The 16,479-nt window shown below is 47.2% G+C and overlaps 1 protein-coding gene across 2 annotated transcripts in view; it reads left to right on the forward strand.

The window, feature by feature from the left end:
* Galnt2 (polypeptide N-acetylgalactosaminyltransferase 2) overlaps nucleotides 1–16,479 on the forward strand; it is an 80,967-nt gene that overhangs the window by 39,307 nt on the left and 25,181 nt on the right. For both annotated transcript variants that reach the window (XM_090318714.1, XM_090318715.1), the window contains exons 2-3: nucleotides 2,889–2,982; nucleotides 9,384–9,537. In XM_090318714.1, the coding sequence (XP_090174840.1) occupies nucleotides 2,889–2,982; nucleotides 9,384–9,537 (248 nt within the window). The remainder of the gene's footprint in view (nucleotides 1–2,888; nucleotides 2,983–9,383; nucleotides 9,538–16,479) is intronic.

Consider the following 16,479-nt stretch of genomic DNA (forward strand, 5'->3'; position numbering starts at 1 on the left):
AGTGCTGCTGAGAGGCCAGCCTCTGTGTGGGGCACTGGCTCCCTGTCTTTCTCTGAGCACTTACTCATGTATAAGGCACAGATCTTCTGTGGAAAAAACGAAGCGCTTACAGAAAAAACAGACTTAGCTGGTAGCGGTTGGATCTGCGCATCTCGAGAGCCGACGGTGCTCTTTTAATTAGCAGAAGGGACTGGGCTGCGGCTTACTGATGCCCGGGCGGGTGTGAGAACGCTGGGTGCGCATTGCTGGGTCCTGTCCCAGTGCTCACTGTGCCTCTCCTGTGGTTCCTGTCTCTGCAGCTTTCAGCGTCTTTCTGACGGGCCCTTGGAGCCACCCTTCGTTTTCTTTTTCACTAGGACAGGATGTGCCACGGGCTTCTTTCACATACCTCTTTTCTCAGCCTTTGCATTGCACAGCCTTGGCCAGGTTGCAGGTGTCATGGTGGCACATGATGAAAACGTGCTACAGTCTCTCCTGTCACCACCAGGAGACAGTGCTTAGAAGAGGCCAGATATCTGGTGTGGGAGGGGGCTATAAGTGGGCTACAAAATACAAACTATTGCTTAATTGAAAGTCTTCCCCATGCTTCTCAGGCAGCTCGATGGTCTGCTGCTCTGCTTTTCCATACAGTCCTGGTCAACGGCTGATTCTGCTACTCTTACAGCAACCCAGATGTTGCAAAATCATTGCCAATTATAGCTTAACAGTTTATAGCCAGGTAATCTCTAAAACTAATTACAAGCATCTTCTCAGAATCTTCTTACATCAGGAAACACGGAACTCAGGGCCTTGTTTTGCCTAGCAGGTTCTATCACTTGAGTCAAGCCATGTCCTCAGTCCTTTTGCTGTAGTTTGTTTTTCAGTATAGTCTCTCCTGCTTTTACCTAGGCCACTCCCAGACCTCAATCTTTCTACATCTGCCTCTTGAATAGCTGAGGCTGCAGGTGTGAACTCCTGACCAAGGAAACTGTAAAGTTGGAAAAATGTATATGGTTAAGTGCATTTTTTCGCATATGGGATAAGAACGTGCTGGGGGGCTGGGGAGCCTGAGTGAGGCCTCGTGCTGGTAGGAGTTTCCCCCTTGCAGTCTGGCCCTCTGGCTTCCCATGCCTGGCCCCTGTGATAAACACAGCTGTACCGCCCACTGCAAAAGCCACAGGAGGAAAGGGGAAAGGCTGCGCCAAGAGTGAGAGATCAGTTCTTTTCGTTATTGCACTTCTGGGCAGCATTGCCAAATGGACAGAGTTGTACTCGGGAAAGATGTGTCCTGGGAGTTACTGTCTTTCCATCTCTTTATCCCCCCCTTCCCCTCTTCTTTTCTTTCCCTCTCCTTCCCCTTCTTCCCCGCCTACTCCTTCACAGTACTGGGTCTTGAACTCAGGACCTTGAGCTCTCATTTGGCTTTCTTACTCAGGGCTGGCAGTCAACTCAACTTGAGTCACTCCTTCCTCTTCCCCCTCCCCCTTCCCTCTTCCCCCTCTTCTTCCTCCTCCTTCTCCTCCTCCTCCTCCTCCTCTTTCTCCTCTTTCTCCTCCTCCTCCTCCTCCTCCTCCTCCTCCTCCTCCTCTTCTTTTTCTTCTTCTTCCTCCTCCTCCTCTTCCTCTTCTTCTTCCTCCTCCTCCTCCTCCTCTCCTCTTCTTTTTCTTCTTCTTTCTCCTCCTCCTCTTCTTCTTCTTCCTCCTCCTCCTCCTCTGTCCTCCTTCCTCCTTCTTTCCTCTTTCCTCCTTCCTCTTCCTCTTCCTTCTTCTTTCTTCTACAGAACTCTGGGCCTGGGCATTGTCCCTGAGCTCTTCAGGTCAATGCTAGCGCTCTACCACTTGAGCCACAGCACCACTTGCATTTTTCTAGTGGTCTCATGGACTTTCATACCCTGGCTGGCTTTGAACCATGATCCTCAGATCTTAGCTTCCTGAGTACCAAGAATTACAGGCGTGAGCCACCGGCACCTGGTTTTGAGCCATACTTCTAGTCCAACATTTTGCTAGCTGACATCAGGTAGTGTCTTGGATCCTCTGATCATAGCCACTTGAGTAGCTAAATCACAACCCCTGCAAGATTGCCTTTCTTGAAGGTCTCGCTTCATATTTTAAAGAGCCAGCAGAGGTTGCTAGCCTGGTCCTGAGAGCTAGCTGAGCCCCAGGGAGTGGCCTTTGCTGTCCAACATCCTAATCACATCTTCTCAGGAAATGGCTGGTCTCTAGTAGTAGACCCATGGGACGCTTTTGATTTGTATTCTGTGTAGAAATCGTTCTTATTTTATTCACAGAAACCAGATTCAAAGAGGGTGGAAAACGCATCTAACTCTGTGGTTGTTTAGAGCTGTTACTCAGTTTGATTTAACGTTGATGAAGTAGAGTAAAACATTTCCCCAGATGAGTGGGATATGTTCCACCAGAGCTTGTGTCTTGCTGTGGTTTGCTTTGCAAACCTATGCCCTGCCAATTCACTCCCTGGCCCTAAAGAAGGCTCACCGCCACCCACGCTGTGTGTCAGACACCCAGACTTAAAGCAACCACTTGGGAAGCTCACAGGACCTTTGTGGATGTCCTGAGTTGTCTCAGAGCCACCTTTGTTTCCATGACCTTGACTGCCAAGGAACATCTTCTGTCCAGTCCACTTCCCTACTGAAGCTCTGGGGTCCAGGGCAATGCCCTGAACACATGCAGCATAAAGACAAGAGGGCAGTGCTTTCCAGCAAGGCCACCCCACACTGCTCTGTGTTCTGCTCTTATAACCATCTGAAGAGGGCCCTTAGGTGGGAATTCCGCACTCCCCGTTCCTGGCATGGGCTGATTGCATTGCCATGTATGAAGACAGCATGTGTGTGGAACTGGTACATGAGGGTACCTCAGTATCAGCCAACTCATTTGGTGTCTTTATTCCTTCAGGAGGACTGGAATGAAATTGACTCCATTAAAAAGAAAGACCTGCACCACAGCAATGTCGATGAGAAAGCACAGAGCATGGAGACCCTCCCTCCAGGTACTGTATCTGGGCCCAGTCGCCAGAGAGCCATCTTTCTTTGCCTGAGTGACTGAATGAGCTGAATGTGTTGCTTCAAACAAGTGGTGGGTAGGTGATGGTTCTCCTAAGCTGGCAGACACTGCCTAAGAGATTTCCCTTCTTATTCTGTTAGCTCCATTGTGGTGGGGAGTGATAACCAAAATGAGTAAAAGAAAAAATAGAATTAAATAGAAACCGAAAAATGTGTATTTAAAAATAGATGATTTTTTTTTAGAGCAGTTTTAGATTCACAGCAGCAGAGTTTCCTTATCCCCCCTCCCACCACACACAGACACAGCCTGTCACTGCCAGAGTGGGACGTTTGTAACAACCCACGATCTGCTGCTGCCCAGATTCACGTGGAAGGTCACTCTCTTGACCTTGCACGTCCTGTGAGTTTTAGCAACATGGACTGGCCATAACCTCCGCCCCAGCATTCACACGTCCCACTGTCCAGTCCTGCATTTCCAACCTGACCAGTCCACAGCTGCTTCAGGACAGTTTCTTTTACTTAGTGCTATGCATTCAAGGATCTTTTGTGTCTTTTTGTAGCTTGGTAGCACATTTCTTTTTAGTGTTATACAATATTCCACAGCCAGGGTATACCATAGTTTATTTTCCCAATACGTACTGAAGGGCATCTTGATGGCTTTCACATTTTAATTATTATGAATACAGACTCTTGTGCAGGCACAAGGTGTCAGCTCATTTTAGTAAATACCAGCAAGCATAATGTATGGACACAAAGTAGGACTATGTTCAGATTTGTAAGAAATTGCCAGACTGATGTGGGCATTGTGTCACATGCTTGCAATCCTATCACTTGGAAGGTAGGTGAAGGAGGGTTGTAAGTTTGAGGCTAGTCTGTGTTACATTGTAAGACTTAGTCCTCTCTCAAACCAACAAAACAAACCCCAAACCAATCACCAATCACTGGTCTCCAAGTCACCTTGATTTTCTCCCTGTTATGTTCTAGGAGTTTTATAATTTTGTGTTTCACATTTAAGACTAAGCCATTTTGTGTTTTGTGTTCATTTTTGTGAAGGAAATAGGTTTGCTTAATGGATTTGCCTGTGGGTGTCTCATTACTTCAACACTATTTATTGAAAGTTGTATTTTTCAATTGTATTTCCTTCTTGTTGTCATTTGTTTGTTTTAGTTACACATCAGTCGCCTGTATTTCTGTTTCTGAGTTTTGTATTCAGTTCAGTTGATGTATTTGTCTGTTCAGGCCAATGCTACGCTGTCTTGGTTCTGTGACCTTATAGTATGTCTTGAATTGGTCATTGTCCCTTCTAGATCTTCTGTTCCAGATGAAGTTTTGTATCAGTGTGTTGATATCCCTAAAATGACATGCTGGAGTTTTCATTGGGTTTGCATTGATCTGTAGATCAAGCTAAGAAAACTGATGTTTTTAACTATTGTGTCTTATCTGTGAACATGGGATATCTTTCTATTCAATTCTTTAGTGTTTTTTTAAAAAAAACAATCCAGTTTTCTTCATGCATATATATATATATGCTTTGTGAATATATGTATATGTTAGTGTTGACATCAATATGAGATTTTGTTGTTGATTTCTTACATTAGCTTATATATATATATTTTTTTTTTTGGTGGAATGGGTTCTAAACTTAGACCCTTGCACTGCTAGGCAAGCACTCTTCCACACAGAGCAGAGCCAGGCCTGAGAGAAGGAATGTCCATAGACCTTGACACATAGAGCCAGACAATGGACAGTGGGCTAAAAACCGAGTATTGGTATTAAAAATAAGGATGTCAGTCCTGGAGCCAGGAATCAGGACCTGGGAACAAGAGTGCTAATCCAGGAACCAGAGGTCATGGCCTGGGGTAATATAAAGACACCAGTCTAGGCTGGGAGTTTGGCCTAGTGGTAGAGTGCTTGCCTAGCATGCACGAAGACCTGGGTTTGATTCCTTGGTACCACATACATAGAAGAAAGCCAGAAATGGTGCTGAGGCTCAAGTGGTAGAGCTCTAGCCTTGAGAAAGTCCAAGGACAGTGCTCAGGCCCTAAGCTCAAGCCCAGGACCGGCAAAAAAAAAAAAAAAAGACACCAGTTTGCCAGTGGTCAGAGCCAGGAGGAACCAGCAACAGTTATGAGCCAGAGGTCAGGTCCTAGAACAAGGACACTGGCCTGGGAGTCTAGATGTCTTCATGCCACTGACTCTTTGGCCTTAGAAGTCAGAAAGGAGTTCCATTTTTCTCCGCTGTAGCTCTGAGATCTCGAGATTCTGCCACTTTCCTGTCTTCTTAGTTTCTCTAGTGTCTGGATCTCAGTGACAGGCTGCCCTGTCTTGTTGCTGTAGAAGAGTAGTACTCATGATTCACACAGCTCACACCAGTTTCTCAGTCTGCAGTGGCCTTGCCCCGCCCCAGAATCCCCTGGCCTGGCTTCTGCCTTCATATCATGCCTTCCTCTAGGAGCCTCTCCCATGGTTCAGCCAGCCTAGGTCTTGAGGCATCACCTTCACACGGGCCATGGCCGTTCTGGGACTAGCGCCAGCTTACCAAATGTCAGCTGAGCCAGTGATTGGCTTCAAATTTTGGACATCTATCTGATGGAGATGAATCTTGTATCTTCCCCCTCTTGGTTTGGAAAATGAATTTGTATGGAAAACAAGCTTCATCTGGTCCTTCTTGCCTCCTCTTGCCTCCTGAGGGTCTGTGCATCTGGGAATCCTGTGTTCACCTAGCTGGTAGCAGAACTGACACTGAGAATAACCACAAGGCAGGCAAGGCCAGCCAGAACTGAGATTAGGGCTGGGTGAAGCCAGTGGGCTGCAAGGCCAGAGCATCTTTTTGGACAGCTGGTGATGTGGTTTCAGTTAAGGTTTCATCCTTGGTCAGCATGGTCTTTCACTGCAGATTTTCTTTTTGCTTCATGCACGTTAGTGCCATTCTTGTTTGATTCCTAGTGTAAAGAAAGCAAGGCTCAGGAGAGTGGAGGAAACAGGGACCTCTGGGAAAGCCTGGCCTCCACCTCTGGCCCTCACTCTTCCTGCTCCCTCCAGACTGATGACTTCTCAGAACAAAAGCCTGTGGCTGAACAGAGCCACCTGTCCCTAGGCAGGCACACTTCCCTGCAGATGAAGAGTCTCCTCTGCCCCTTCTGAATACACTAGGTCCTAGCCTGTCGGGCCTCAGCCTTTCCATGTCTGGAGTCAGTGCCTGGGGCTTTGGGCCTCTCTGCCCACAGTCCCTAGAATTGATGCACATTCAGAGTTCAGTCTTTCATGCATTCCTGCAGAAAATTTATAAATCATTCATGGAGAGGACAGGCCAGGTAGGAAGTGCGCTGGGGTTCTGGTAAGGGGGGGGGGGGAGGGAGTGGGCACACCAGGTGGGAAGTGCACAGGTGTATGGACCTGCTTCTTGAAGTTTCACTTCTCTTTTACTCAGGTGAGTTGTCAGGCTTGGTAGAAGAAACACAGGTTGGCCAAGAAAAATCTGGGTTTGTCATAATGCATTGGCTTATTTAACTCTGGAGCCTTAGCTTCCCAATCTGAGAGTTGGGAGCTAAAGTAATAATATGTTCTGTGAGTTGTTGTAGGGGAGGTTTTCTCATTTGAAGTGGCCTCCAGGATGCCACTGTGTCCCTGTCCTTCCCATCATTCCCTTCCCATCTGCAGACAGAGTAGAATCACTTGATATTTTGAGTGACATTTGGAATAAAAAGGATCTTGGTGGAGACCTTGAATAAGTTGAATATAGTTCGACATTATCACACATAGAAGAAAAATGAAGATCATTTTTTTCAAACTTCAGAGGAAAGCTGGGCATGATACTGTGTTCCTGCACCCCCAGAATCTGGGGTACAGAGGCAGGAGGCGGATTTAGAGCTTAAGCTTATCTTGGGCTTTGTAGGGAAAACAAAAAACAAAAAAGCATTTGAAATTCAGAGATCTAGGAAGATTCATATATGAAAAATTTGAACCTTGGTAATGAAATGAAGCCTCTCTTACACATTATCATTTAAAACTGTTTCAAGTTTATTTTAGCTGTGTTGATAACACTGATTCTTTAGAAGAAAGGAAAAATACTCCTGTAACTTCAGGTATTCTCTTAGACTTTTAGGTTATTTTTTCATCACCTTTTGAGTTTCCTGGGGCCTTTTTGTCCTTAATGATGAATTGTTTAGAATTCCTTATTTTAGAGGACAGTTTCTCACGGGTGAAGAAAATTTCTTGTCATACAAGATATCCAGTGACAAATACAAAGTATTGCTTTCATGCCTGTGTTACTGAAACGGATATATTTGTTTGTAATCCTGGCCTGGCCTCCTGGTCTTTCCTTTTGTACTATGGCATCATGAGCTTTAGAGGGAGAGCATCAGGAGGCTTTTCTTTTAAGTGCAGAAAAATTACATTCAATTTGAGATCAACCAAGAGGTTAAAATAAATCTCAGAGGCTCTTTGGTTTTAAAACAAGTTTCCTTTCCTTCCTTGGCTGCTTTCCCAGAAGGGGAGGTGGCTCACTGCACAGAGTGGCCTGGCCTTTGTTTGCACTGTCTCCCCCCAAGGCAGACACCTATACAGAATCTAAGCCTCCCACAGCTTGGCACTGAGCCTGACTCAGCTCTTGGGTTCCTGAGCCTGGGAGACACCTGTCCTGTATGTCCCTCCAGCTACTTGCAGTGGTGGAATACCCAACTAGTCCCAAACAGATGGGTCAGGGTTTCCACCTATGATATTTCTTTTTTTTTTTTTTTTTTTTTTTTTCCAGTCCTGGGCTTGGGCTCAGGGCCAGAGCACTGTCCTTGGACTTTCTCACGGCTAGAGCTCTACCACTTGAACCTCAGCACCACTTCTGGCTTTTTGCTATGTATGTGGGGTACCGAGGAATCGAACCCGGGTCTTCGTGCATGCTAGGCAAGCATTCTACCACTAGGCCAAACTCCCGGGCCCCGCACCTATGATATTTCTAACCTTACGACTTCATGTGTGTTCTTGAGTGCTTGTTTCCTCTGTGTCACATTAGCTCTGAAAGTTCAGAATCAAGTGAGATTAAATTGTTGTTTTTCCAAAGTGTGAAGTTTGTTAAAAGCAAAATTCTTAATAAGTAGCATTGTTTGAAAATGTGGAATTACTCTCAAAGTTTACTAACACGAGTCATACAGAGACAAGAGAAAAACTGCCACCTCCTCAGAGGCTCGTTGAGTGCGGGTTCTTTAGTGCTTAAAACTTGGTGGAGGGCTGAGTGGCCCCAAGGATCCTTCTGGCCCAAGCACACTGTGTCTTGGTTGCGCAGGCCCCAAGCAGGCTGCATCCTCCCACATTGCTGGCTCACCTGGCACTGGGCTGAGTGTGCCCTTAAGAGCCAAAAGACTCTGGAAGGAGAGGCATACCTGAAGAAGTAGCTGTTGAGTTGGGGAAAGAAGCAGCATTGGACACAGCAGACTTTGTGCTGTGACAGGACAGAGATTCACCAGGGAAGTCTCGGGTGAGAAGGATGGGGAGGCCCCTGAGGGAAGAGGGTGGGTGGTGGCGGGGGCAGGACACTGGACCCAGTAGGCAGCAGGTAAGTATTTTCTTCACAGCACCAACCTGAGGGTCGAGGCCCTTCTAAGGGCCTGGTGTGGATTTATCAAACTCGTGAGTTCTCTTCAGTCCCTTCTCTCTGGAGGTTACAGTGACCTTAGTGGTCCCTTATTCTGGGACTTGTTTTTGTGACTACAGGTTGTGAGTACTGCCTTGTAGACACAAGGCAGCCTACACTGGAAGGCCTCAGACTGGGCTTCTGGTGATGGGTAAGGAGCACTCTTGCTTCTAGCCAGGCCTCTCCCAGAATGGCCTCTGCAAGCCATCAGAGGTCAACAGTGACAGAAGGACAGAGAGGAGAGCCACATTCCCTCAGTCCCTGTGCCTTGTCTCTGGGACTAGGTTCAGGGTGAGCTTCCCTGAGAAGGGCTTCTCAGCGTGTTTTGTCACTGACCATGCTCCACTGGGGGTTGGGGGTCCCAGGTGGGGCCTCTGCCTGCCATGGCAAGGAGAGCTGATACAAGCACTGCAGCCGTCCGAGGGTGTGAGTAGCACAGGCAAGAGGGACAGCATGGAACTCTCTGAGAGGGTGCAGAGCCCCTGTCCCCTGCAGGCCTGACCTCACACAGCCCACCCACAGCCTGACGCACTGGATGCAAACCATTTCCTGAGCGCGTGAGAGAGGGCTTTCCATGAAAGTGTCCTGGGACCAAACGAGGAATTCCGGAACCCAGCCAGCACTGGACTGCCGAGTGGTTGGAGGTAGGCTCAGTGAGCCTCCAGCAGGTAGGCAGGCACTGTGCTGAGTGGCACAGCAGAGTGGACGGTACGTTCTGGCCTCCTGTCTTCTGATGCGCAATGTCTGCTCTGCTCTTTCCAGGGAAAGTCCGGTGGCCGGACTTCAACCAGGAAGCCTATGTGGAAGGGACCATGGTCCGCTCAGGACAGGACCCCTACGCCCGCAACAAGTTCAACCAGGTGGAGAGCGACAAGTTGAGCATGGACAGAAGCATTCCTGACACCCGGCACGACCAGTAAGTGCTTCCACACGTACCCCTGCCCTCGGGCACTCCGGGGCGGCCTTCCCCTGTGATGCGGGGGCTTCCTGTGAGCCTGGGCGCTGGGAGCAGGCTGGCCCTGCCCAGTGGTGTCCAGGGAGCTCCCAAGGTAAGAGAGCAGAACTGCTGTCTATTGTAAATGGTTCTGCCCTGGGGCTGTGGACAGAGGCCACAGGCTGCTGGCCAAAGAGGACTAGAAGGGGAAAGTTGCACGGGCCCTAGGTTTGCTGGCGGGGTGAGGTGGGGGGACTGATTTACAAAAAATAGAGAATTTCCTGTTCACAATCTTGAGAGGAAGAAAAATCTAAAGTCCTACTTATTGGAACTGTGTGTGATGAAAATGTTTGGAAACTAAAGAAAGGAAGCTAAGGACCTAGTAAAATCAGGGTTAAATCCAGCAGAAAGGTAGCACAGGAGAGACCCAGGACACTGCCTTCCTCTTGCATCCTGTTGTGTTGGTACTGAAGGAAAGGGTGTGGTTTGTTTCCTGCTGTGTTGGTACTGAAGGAAAGGGTGTGGTTTGTATCCTACTGTGTTGGGAAAGGATTCAGTTTGTGTCCTGCTATGTTGGTACTAAAGGAAAGGGTCTAGCTTATGAACTGCTGATACCTGAAGCTGGGTGGCACTGGAGCCTGCCATTCTCAGCTCAGCACCTCTGCAGGCTCTGTGAAGGTTTTATTACCTCTTACTGAGTGATGATACAGCCCTCACTTTCCCTCCACACATAGCACCACAGTGGGAACGTGGTGGATTTTGTGGTTGGTATCCTGCTTTGTACCTTCATCGCACTAGAGTTCTTGATCCCTCGTTCATGTTCACTGAGAAGTGAGGCGCTACCCTAGAGGGTCTTCCCCCTTGCAGAGCTGCTTTGCAGAACCACTGGTTGCACACTGGTAGTGTGTGGCAGACTGCACTCCTCCCAGGTACAGCTTTCCTGGTGGTCCTGGGTGTAGGGGTCTCCACTGCCCTGTCCCCCACACCTGCGCTTGAAGGCCCCTCTTGTCCCATGACAGAGATGCGAAAGTCGACTTCATGTCTCAGGGTGAATGTCAAGGCACCTGGAATGTTCGTAACCACTGCCCCTTCAGTGGTCTCCGACTCCTGTTGTTCCAGGTGAAATGGCTACTGTCCAGCTGTCCTGGTCTTTGTTATTCGTTTTGGTTACTTCTTAAGACATTTCTCTTTGTTTCTATTTTTCAGCAGTTGTACTATAATGTACCTAGGTGTTGTTTTTTTCTGAATTGAACCTATGTAGAGTTTGTAAGAGTTGGGAGCCTGTAGCTTTTCTTTTGTGTTCCCGAGTTCCTTTTCCTCTCTCCTATCCCTATGGGATACTATACTACTTCTTCTTACATCTTTCTACATGTCCTCTGTCTTCTTGTGTTGTCTGTACTTTATTTTTATTCCCTGGGTAACAGTGTGCATATGTTTCTTGAGGCCTACTTCCTATTCACAAACCCCTCCCCCCAATAATCTAGATAATCTGTTTTAAATCTGAGTTCTTACTTTCAGTATTTCGTTGTGTATGAACAGATAATTAAAGGCTGTAATTGGTGTTTTTATACTACAAAGGGGCTTTAAAAATTGCAGGCAGATAAAAATATTAAAGTTTTCTTTTGCTGATAGGAAATGGCCCTTCGAGATTGGATGCCTGGAGAATTCATCTGAACACCATTTTCTGTGTAATCGCTGACTTGGGTTCTGGCCTCCTTAGGCAGTGGCAGTGGAAGGTCTTGAAGTCTAGCTTGGCTTTGAGTCTAGAGGACACCATGTGATCAGCCTCTTGGCTTTTACATGTGAGGTTCTGGGAGAAGAGGACAAGTGCTGGCCTTGTCCTGGTGCTTCTCTCTTCCCAGATGTCTCTAGTGCCTTTAAGCAGGGCCTTTGTATTCATCCAAAACCCACTGTTAGTCAAAGGAAGAAACCTTACCTACTGTCACTGAAAGCAGGAAGGCACCTGAGTGTTTCACATGGAGTCTAAACTCTATCAATTTTCCCCTGAACAAGTGGTGGACACTGAAACTGGGTGGTGTAGATTTTGTTAAGGACTCTGCCATTTACTGCTCTCAGGGAAGGTCATGAAAATATGGGCAGGAGAGGCATGCAAGGGGGATGCATGTGGGGAATGCAGTGTGAGCTGCCAGCCATGGCCCCAGGAGAGGAGCTGCATTGTGAGGGGTACTGACAACACCCTGTCTGCTGCTGTCACAAGATGCCCCAGCCTCAGTAATGCCTTCTGAGAGTAGAAGGCATTCCTCAGTTCTAGAAGCTCACAAAAGCTAAGCCAGTGGGTTTACTGCCTAGAAAGTACTTGATTTCTCTTGCCAGGATGGTACCTAGATACTGCAGTCCAAAGAAGAGCAGAAGATAGCAGAGGCAGGAGGACCTCTTCCTAGAGTAAACTGTGGCAAGGACAATGGCACCTCCCGCTGTTCACACAAAGATTGCACAGTAGTGGCCCTGCCTACTTAACCTCCTCAGGCTTCTGATGCCTGTGTGCTCTGCCAGAGAGACCACATTCTGCAGACACACACATCTTTATACAGGACAACCCCCAGGTCTTCTCAGTGGAGACCCTGACACTGAAGACCCAGCTTATCTCGCTTCTTCAGGAACCACCCCCACTAGCCCCACACAGACTGAACACATCTCTGATTCCTTACTCAGCCTCGAGGGGATTCAGATTTTCTTTAAAATCCAGATAGATATATGGTGAAATCACAGTACGTAATATTTTTAATCCCAAGGAAAGGGATTTGTATGTGCTCTGACGCACTAATACTCGTGTGGCAATATTCACATTCACACCAAGTAGGATAAATAAGCACACAGGCATAGTTCACCTGGAGTTAACTGCCACACAGATTCAATCATCAGATTTTGTCACAACACGTGAAACCTAGCTTTCCACCAGGCTTACTTTTTAAAGATAATATTGTTATTGTAGATTACCCCAAGTGAGTTTTTAAAGGTGATGAATTTCTCAGGAGTCTGCAGTTTGGCTTCTGCAAGGCCTGTGGTTCTGAAGTCACCTTGAGGTCTATTGGCCTCTTTGATCGCCTCTGGCCCTCTCTGTCACCACCTACTCTGCAGATCTAGAGCATTCTTGCTGAGGACAGCAACTATTCCCTTTGTGTACAGGGTGCCCCCTAGAGGCCAGAGCTTGGTAGTGCTAGCTTGTGTCTGCACCTGAGCAGGGCCACCCCCAGGAAAGGAGGTGAGATGGTAGCCAGACCTTACCAAGACAGATGGCAGCCAGCTCCTGAACACCAGTGTTCCATGTGGACCACTGGCTAACCTGTGTCACAACCTCCTACAGCCTCTTTATTACACGTGGTTTCTTACACTTTTCTTTTGAAAGTAGCTTTAAAAAAATAGGTACATGCTGGGTTGGTGTCTAATGTTTGTAATCCTAGCCACTCAGGAGGCTGAGATCTGAAGATCATGATGCAAAGCCAGCCTGGGCAGAAAAGTCCCCGTGAGACTCACATCTCTGACTTACCACTCAAAAACCAAAAGTAGAGCTGTAGCTCAGAGTAGTAGAGTGTTAGCCCTGAGTGAAGGAGCGCAGGGACAGTGCCCAGACCAGACCTTGAGTTCAAGCCCCATGATACCTTTGTTGTAAACAATAAAGGAAGGAGCTCACCCTTCCTGGCTTGTCCATCCTCCAGTTGTTAGATGCAGGAAGTTTACACAGCCAGCTGTGTACCATCCAGGAAATACCCTAGGTTGCTGATAAGGCTTTCTTTCTTTCTTTTTTTTTTCCTCTCCAGTCCTGGGCTTGGGCTCAGGGCCTGAGCACTGTCCTTGGACTTTCTCAAGGCTAGAGCTCTACCACTTGAGCCTCAGCACCACTTCTGGCTTTTTGCTACGTATGTGGTACTGAGGAATCGAACCCGGGTCTTTGTGCATGCTAGGCAAGCACTCTACCACTAGGCCAAACTCCTGGCCCAGGGCTTTCATTCTTAATAGCCTTTACATTCCAGCTCAGGTTTATGTAGCTACTTGTCTGGTAATGGACCTGGATGTCCTTTTTTTAAATGTCAACAGCATTGGGATGAATATTTTATCATATCTGCTCACTGGCTTGAAAGAAGATATAACTTGCAATGAGCGTATATTATTTGGTTCTGATAATGTACCAAAATTTATTCTTAATATATGACTGGGTTTGGTGGCTACTCTTAGGTTTAGTTTGAAGATCTATGAAACACCTGTCTGTAGCCTGCCTGCTGTCTCCTTCACATCTTTCTTCTTTCACAAGGCTTTGGTTTCATGAAGGAATTTTAGAACAAAGGTGCAAGTCTCTTTAGATGCTTAAGAAACATTGAGCCTAATATGGTCTACTACACTGTAATCTCAGCTACTTGGGAGTCAGAGATAGGAAATCGTGGTTCAAGGTCAACTTGGAAAAATGTTAGACCCTATATCAAAATCAAGCCAGCTGGGCCGGGAGTGTGGCCTACTGGTTAAAGTGCTTGCTTAGCATGCACAAAGACCTGGGTTCAATTCCTCACTTCCACATACATAGAAAAAAGCCAGAAGTGGTGCTGAGGCTCAAGTGGTAGAGCCTTGAGAAAGTCCAAGGACAGTGCTCAGGCCCTGAGCTCAAGCCCAGAGCTGGCAAAAAAAAAAAAAAGAAAGAAAAAGTCAGGTGTTGTGGTACATACTTGCCACACCTATGAAACCCTAAGTGAAAACCAACAGCAAAAGGACTAGGTACGTGGTAGAGCAACGGCCTGAGATAATACCCTGAGAGCAAGACCAAGTACTACAGAAGGTGGGATCTAAGGATTGCAGCTGGCCTGGGCAGAAAAGTCCTCGAGACTCTTAGCACCAGTAGACGACTCAGAAAAAGCAGGATGTGGTACTGTGGCCCGCGTGGAGAGCATTAGTCTTGAGTGCCTAGGCCCTGAGTTCAAGCCCTAGTACCCACAGAATAATAGGAAGAGAGAGAGGAGAAGAGGAGAGAGAGAAAAAAGAAGGAAGGAAAGAAAAGAAAAGAGGAACAAAGAATTAGATCAGAAACTGGTGGCTGTTGCCTGAAACCCTAAGTTCTTTGAATGTGGAGATCAGGTGGATCATGGTTTCAGACCAGTCTAGGCAAAAAAGTTTGCAAGTTCTCATCCCAGCAGAAAACCATGGGCGTGGTGGTGTATGTTTGCTAGCCTAGCTGTTGTAGAAAGCGTGAAATAGGAAGACTTGAGATCCAGGATGGTGCCTGTAAAAGTAAGATCTCAAAATTAACCAAAGCAAAAAGGATTAGAGGTGTCTCTCAAGTAGTAGAATGCCTACCTAGGAAGCATACAGCCCTGAGTTCAAACCCCAGTAGCCAGAAAGGAAAAGAAAAATTAAATTGTAAAGGAATATTTGTGTCTTAAACTTCATTTGCAAAGGTCAGGTAAACCTAGAGCTATTTTAGATTTTAACTGAAGCAGTCCTTCCATGACTGGTAAGGAGGTCTCTAATGCTGGCAAGCTGATCCGTGTTAATGGATGCTGGGTCAGGAGGTTGGACGAGAGTGGGAAGCACAGGTTGGGCACCCAAGTTCCTGTGGCCTGGGTGCTGCTCAGCATGATTCGCTTTGTGGGGGGTTCCAAAGCTTGTAAAGCACTGCGGTGGCCAGCAGCCAGTGTTGATTCAAGTGAATCAAGATCGCCCGTGTGAGCATGGAGATCAGGTTTCCAGGCCTCATCCAGCCCCACTTTTCAGAACGCCAGCGGCTGCAGGAGTCAGTCGCCTGCTTCGTGGGTGAGTCTGATTCTCTTTATAAACGGTCCAAGTTTTGTGATGGCCAGAAGTCCGTGACTCTCAAGCAGCCACTCGTACCTGAAGCCTGCTGGAGTCCTCAAGGGTGTTATGCCGAGTTCATGACCAGCAATCAGCTGCAGCCTCGCAGGAGCCTTGTCTGCAAGCAGAGACAGAGGGTGCTATAACCTCCTGTGGGGATGCCGTCATACAGACCCTTCCTCTTTCCTCCCCTCCTTTCTTCCTCCCTCCTTTTCTTCCCCCTTCTTCTCTCTCCCGCTCTCTCTCCTTCCTTTCCTTTTTTTCCTTTCCTCCCCTCTGCCCCCTCTCTCTCCTTCCATCCTTATTTCCTTTCCCCCCCCTTCTTCATCCCTCCCTCTCTCTCTCTCCTTCCTTCCTTCCTCTGAGAAAGAAATGCTGGCATGCCTTCAGTGGGACAGGGAATATGCAGCTTAGAGCCTACGTGCTTCCCATGTCAGCAGCACCTCACCCTCACTTCTCCATACAAAAGCAATAGAACTTATTTTAAGATTCTTTTAAAATTATTAAGACCTTTGGCCCCTGAGCATATGGCCTGGTTCAGGGCAAGTGTAGAGGAGGCGGAGGTTGAGCCATTGAGTGACTGTGGGGGCTCTGTCTTTCTTTGCTTAGCCATAGGAGAGCCCCTCAGCATGAGATGGCAGCAGGAGTCTCCCCTCGCCTTTCCAGTCACTGCCCCTGCCCTGCTGTGGCCTCTGTCTGGACCCACAGTCACCTCATCCTTACATAGACCCACTTGGGTCCTCTAACAGGAAAGAAGGGCTTGATAATTGTAAGAGAAGAACCGGTGCCTAGCACGATGGAGCAGAGAGGGTGATGGAAACTCCCACTTTAAAAAAGTGTTCTCTGAGGACACCAGTGAACACAATTAGTGGAAAAAAGATTAACACGAGAAATGAAAAGGCAAACATAACGAGGATTATAAAGCATTTCAAATAGTCTTATGCAAATAAATCGGAAACTTAAATGGAATGAGTAATTTTATAGGAAAATGCGAGTACCAAAAATCACTAAAAAAAAAATACCATCAAAAGAAAATTTCGGCAATCCAAACGTTTTATTTTCCAAGGCTCAAATGGCTTTGCAGAGGGTGAGGACTGTTTTTTTTTTTTTCCATATATGTTTTATTGT

The sequence above is a fragment of the Megascapheus bottae genome, chromosome 26 (genome assembly GCF_031878675.1).
Source record: "Megascapheus bottae isolate mThoBot1 chromosome 26, mThoBot2.hap1, whole genome shotgun sequence".
In the NCBI taxonomy this organism is placed as follows: Eukaryota; Metazoa; Chordata; class Mammalia; order Rodentia; family Geomyidae; genus Megascapheus; species Megascapheus bottae.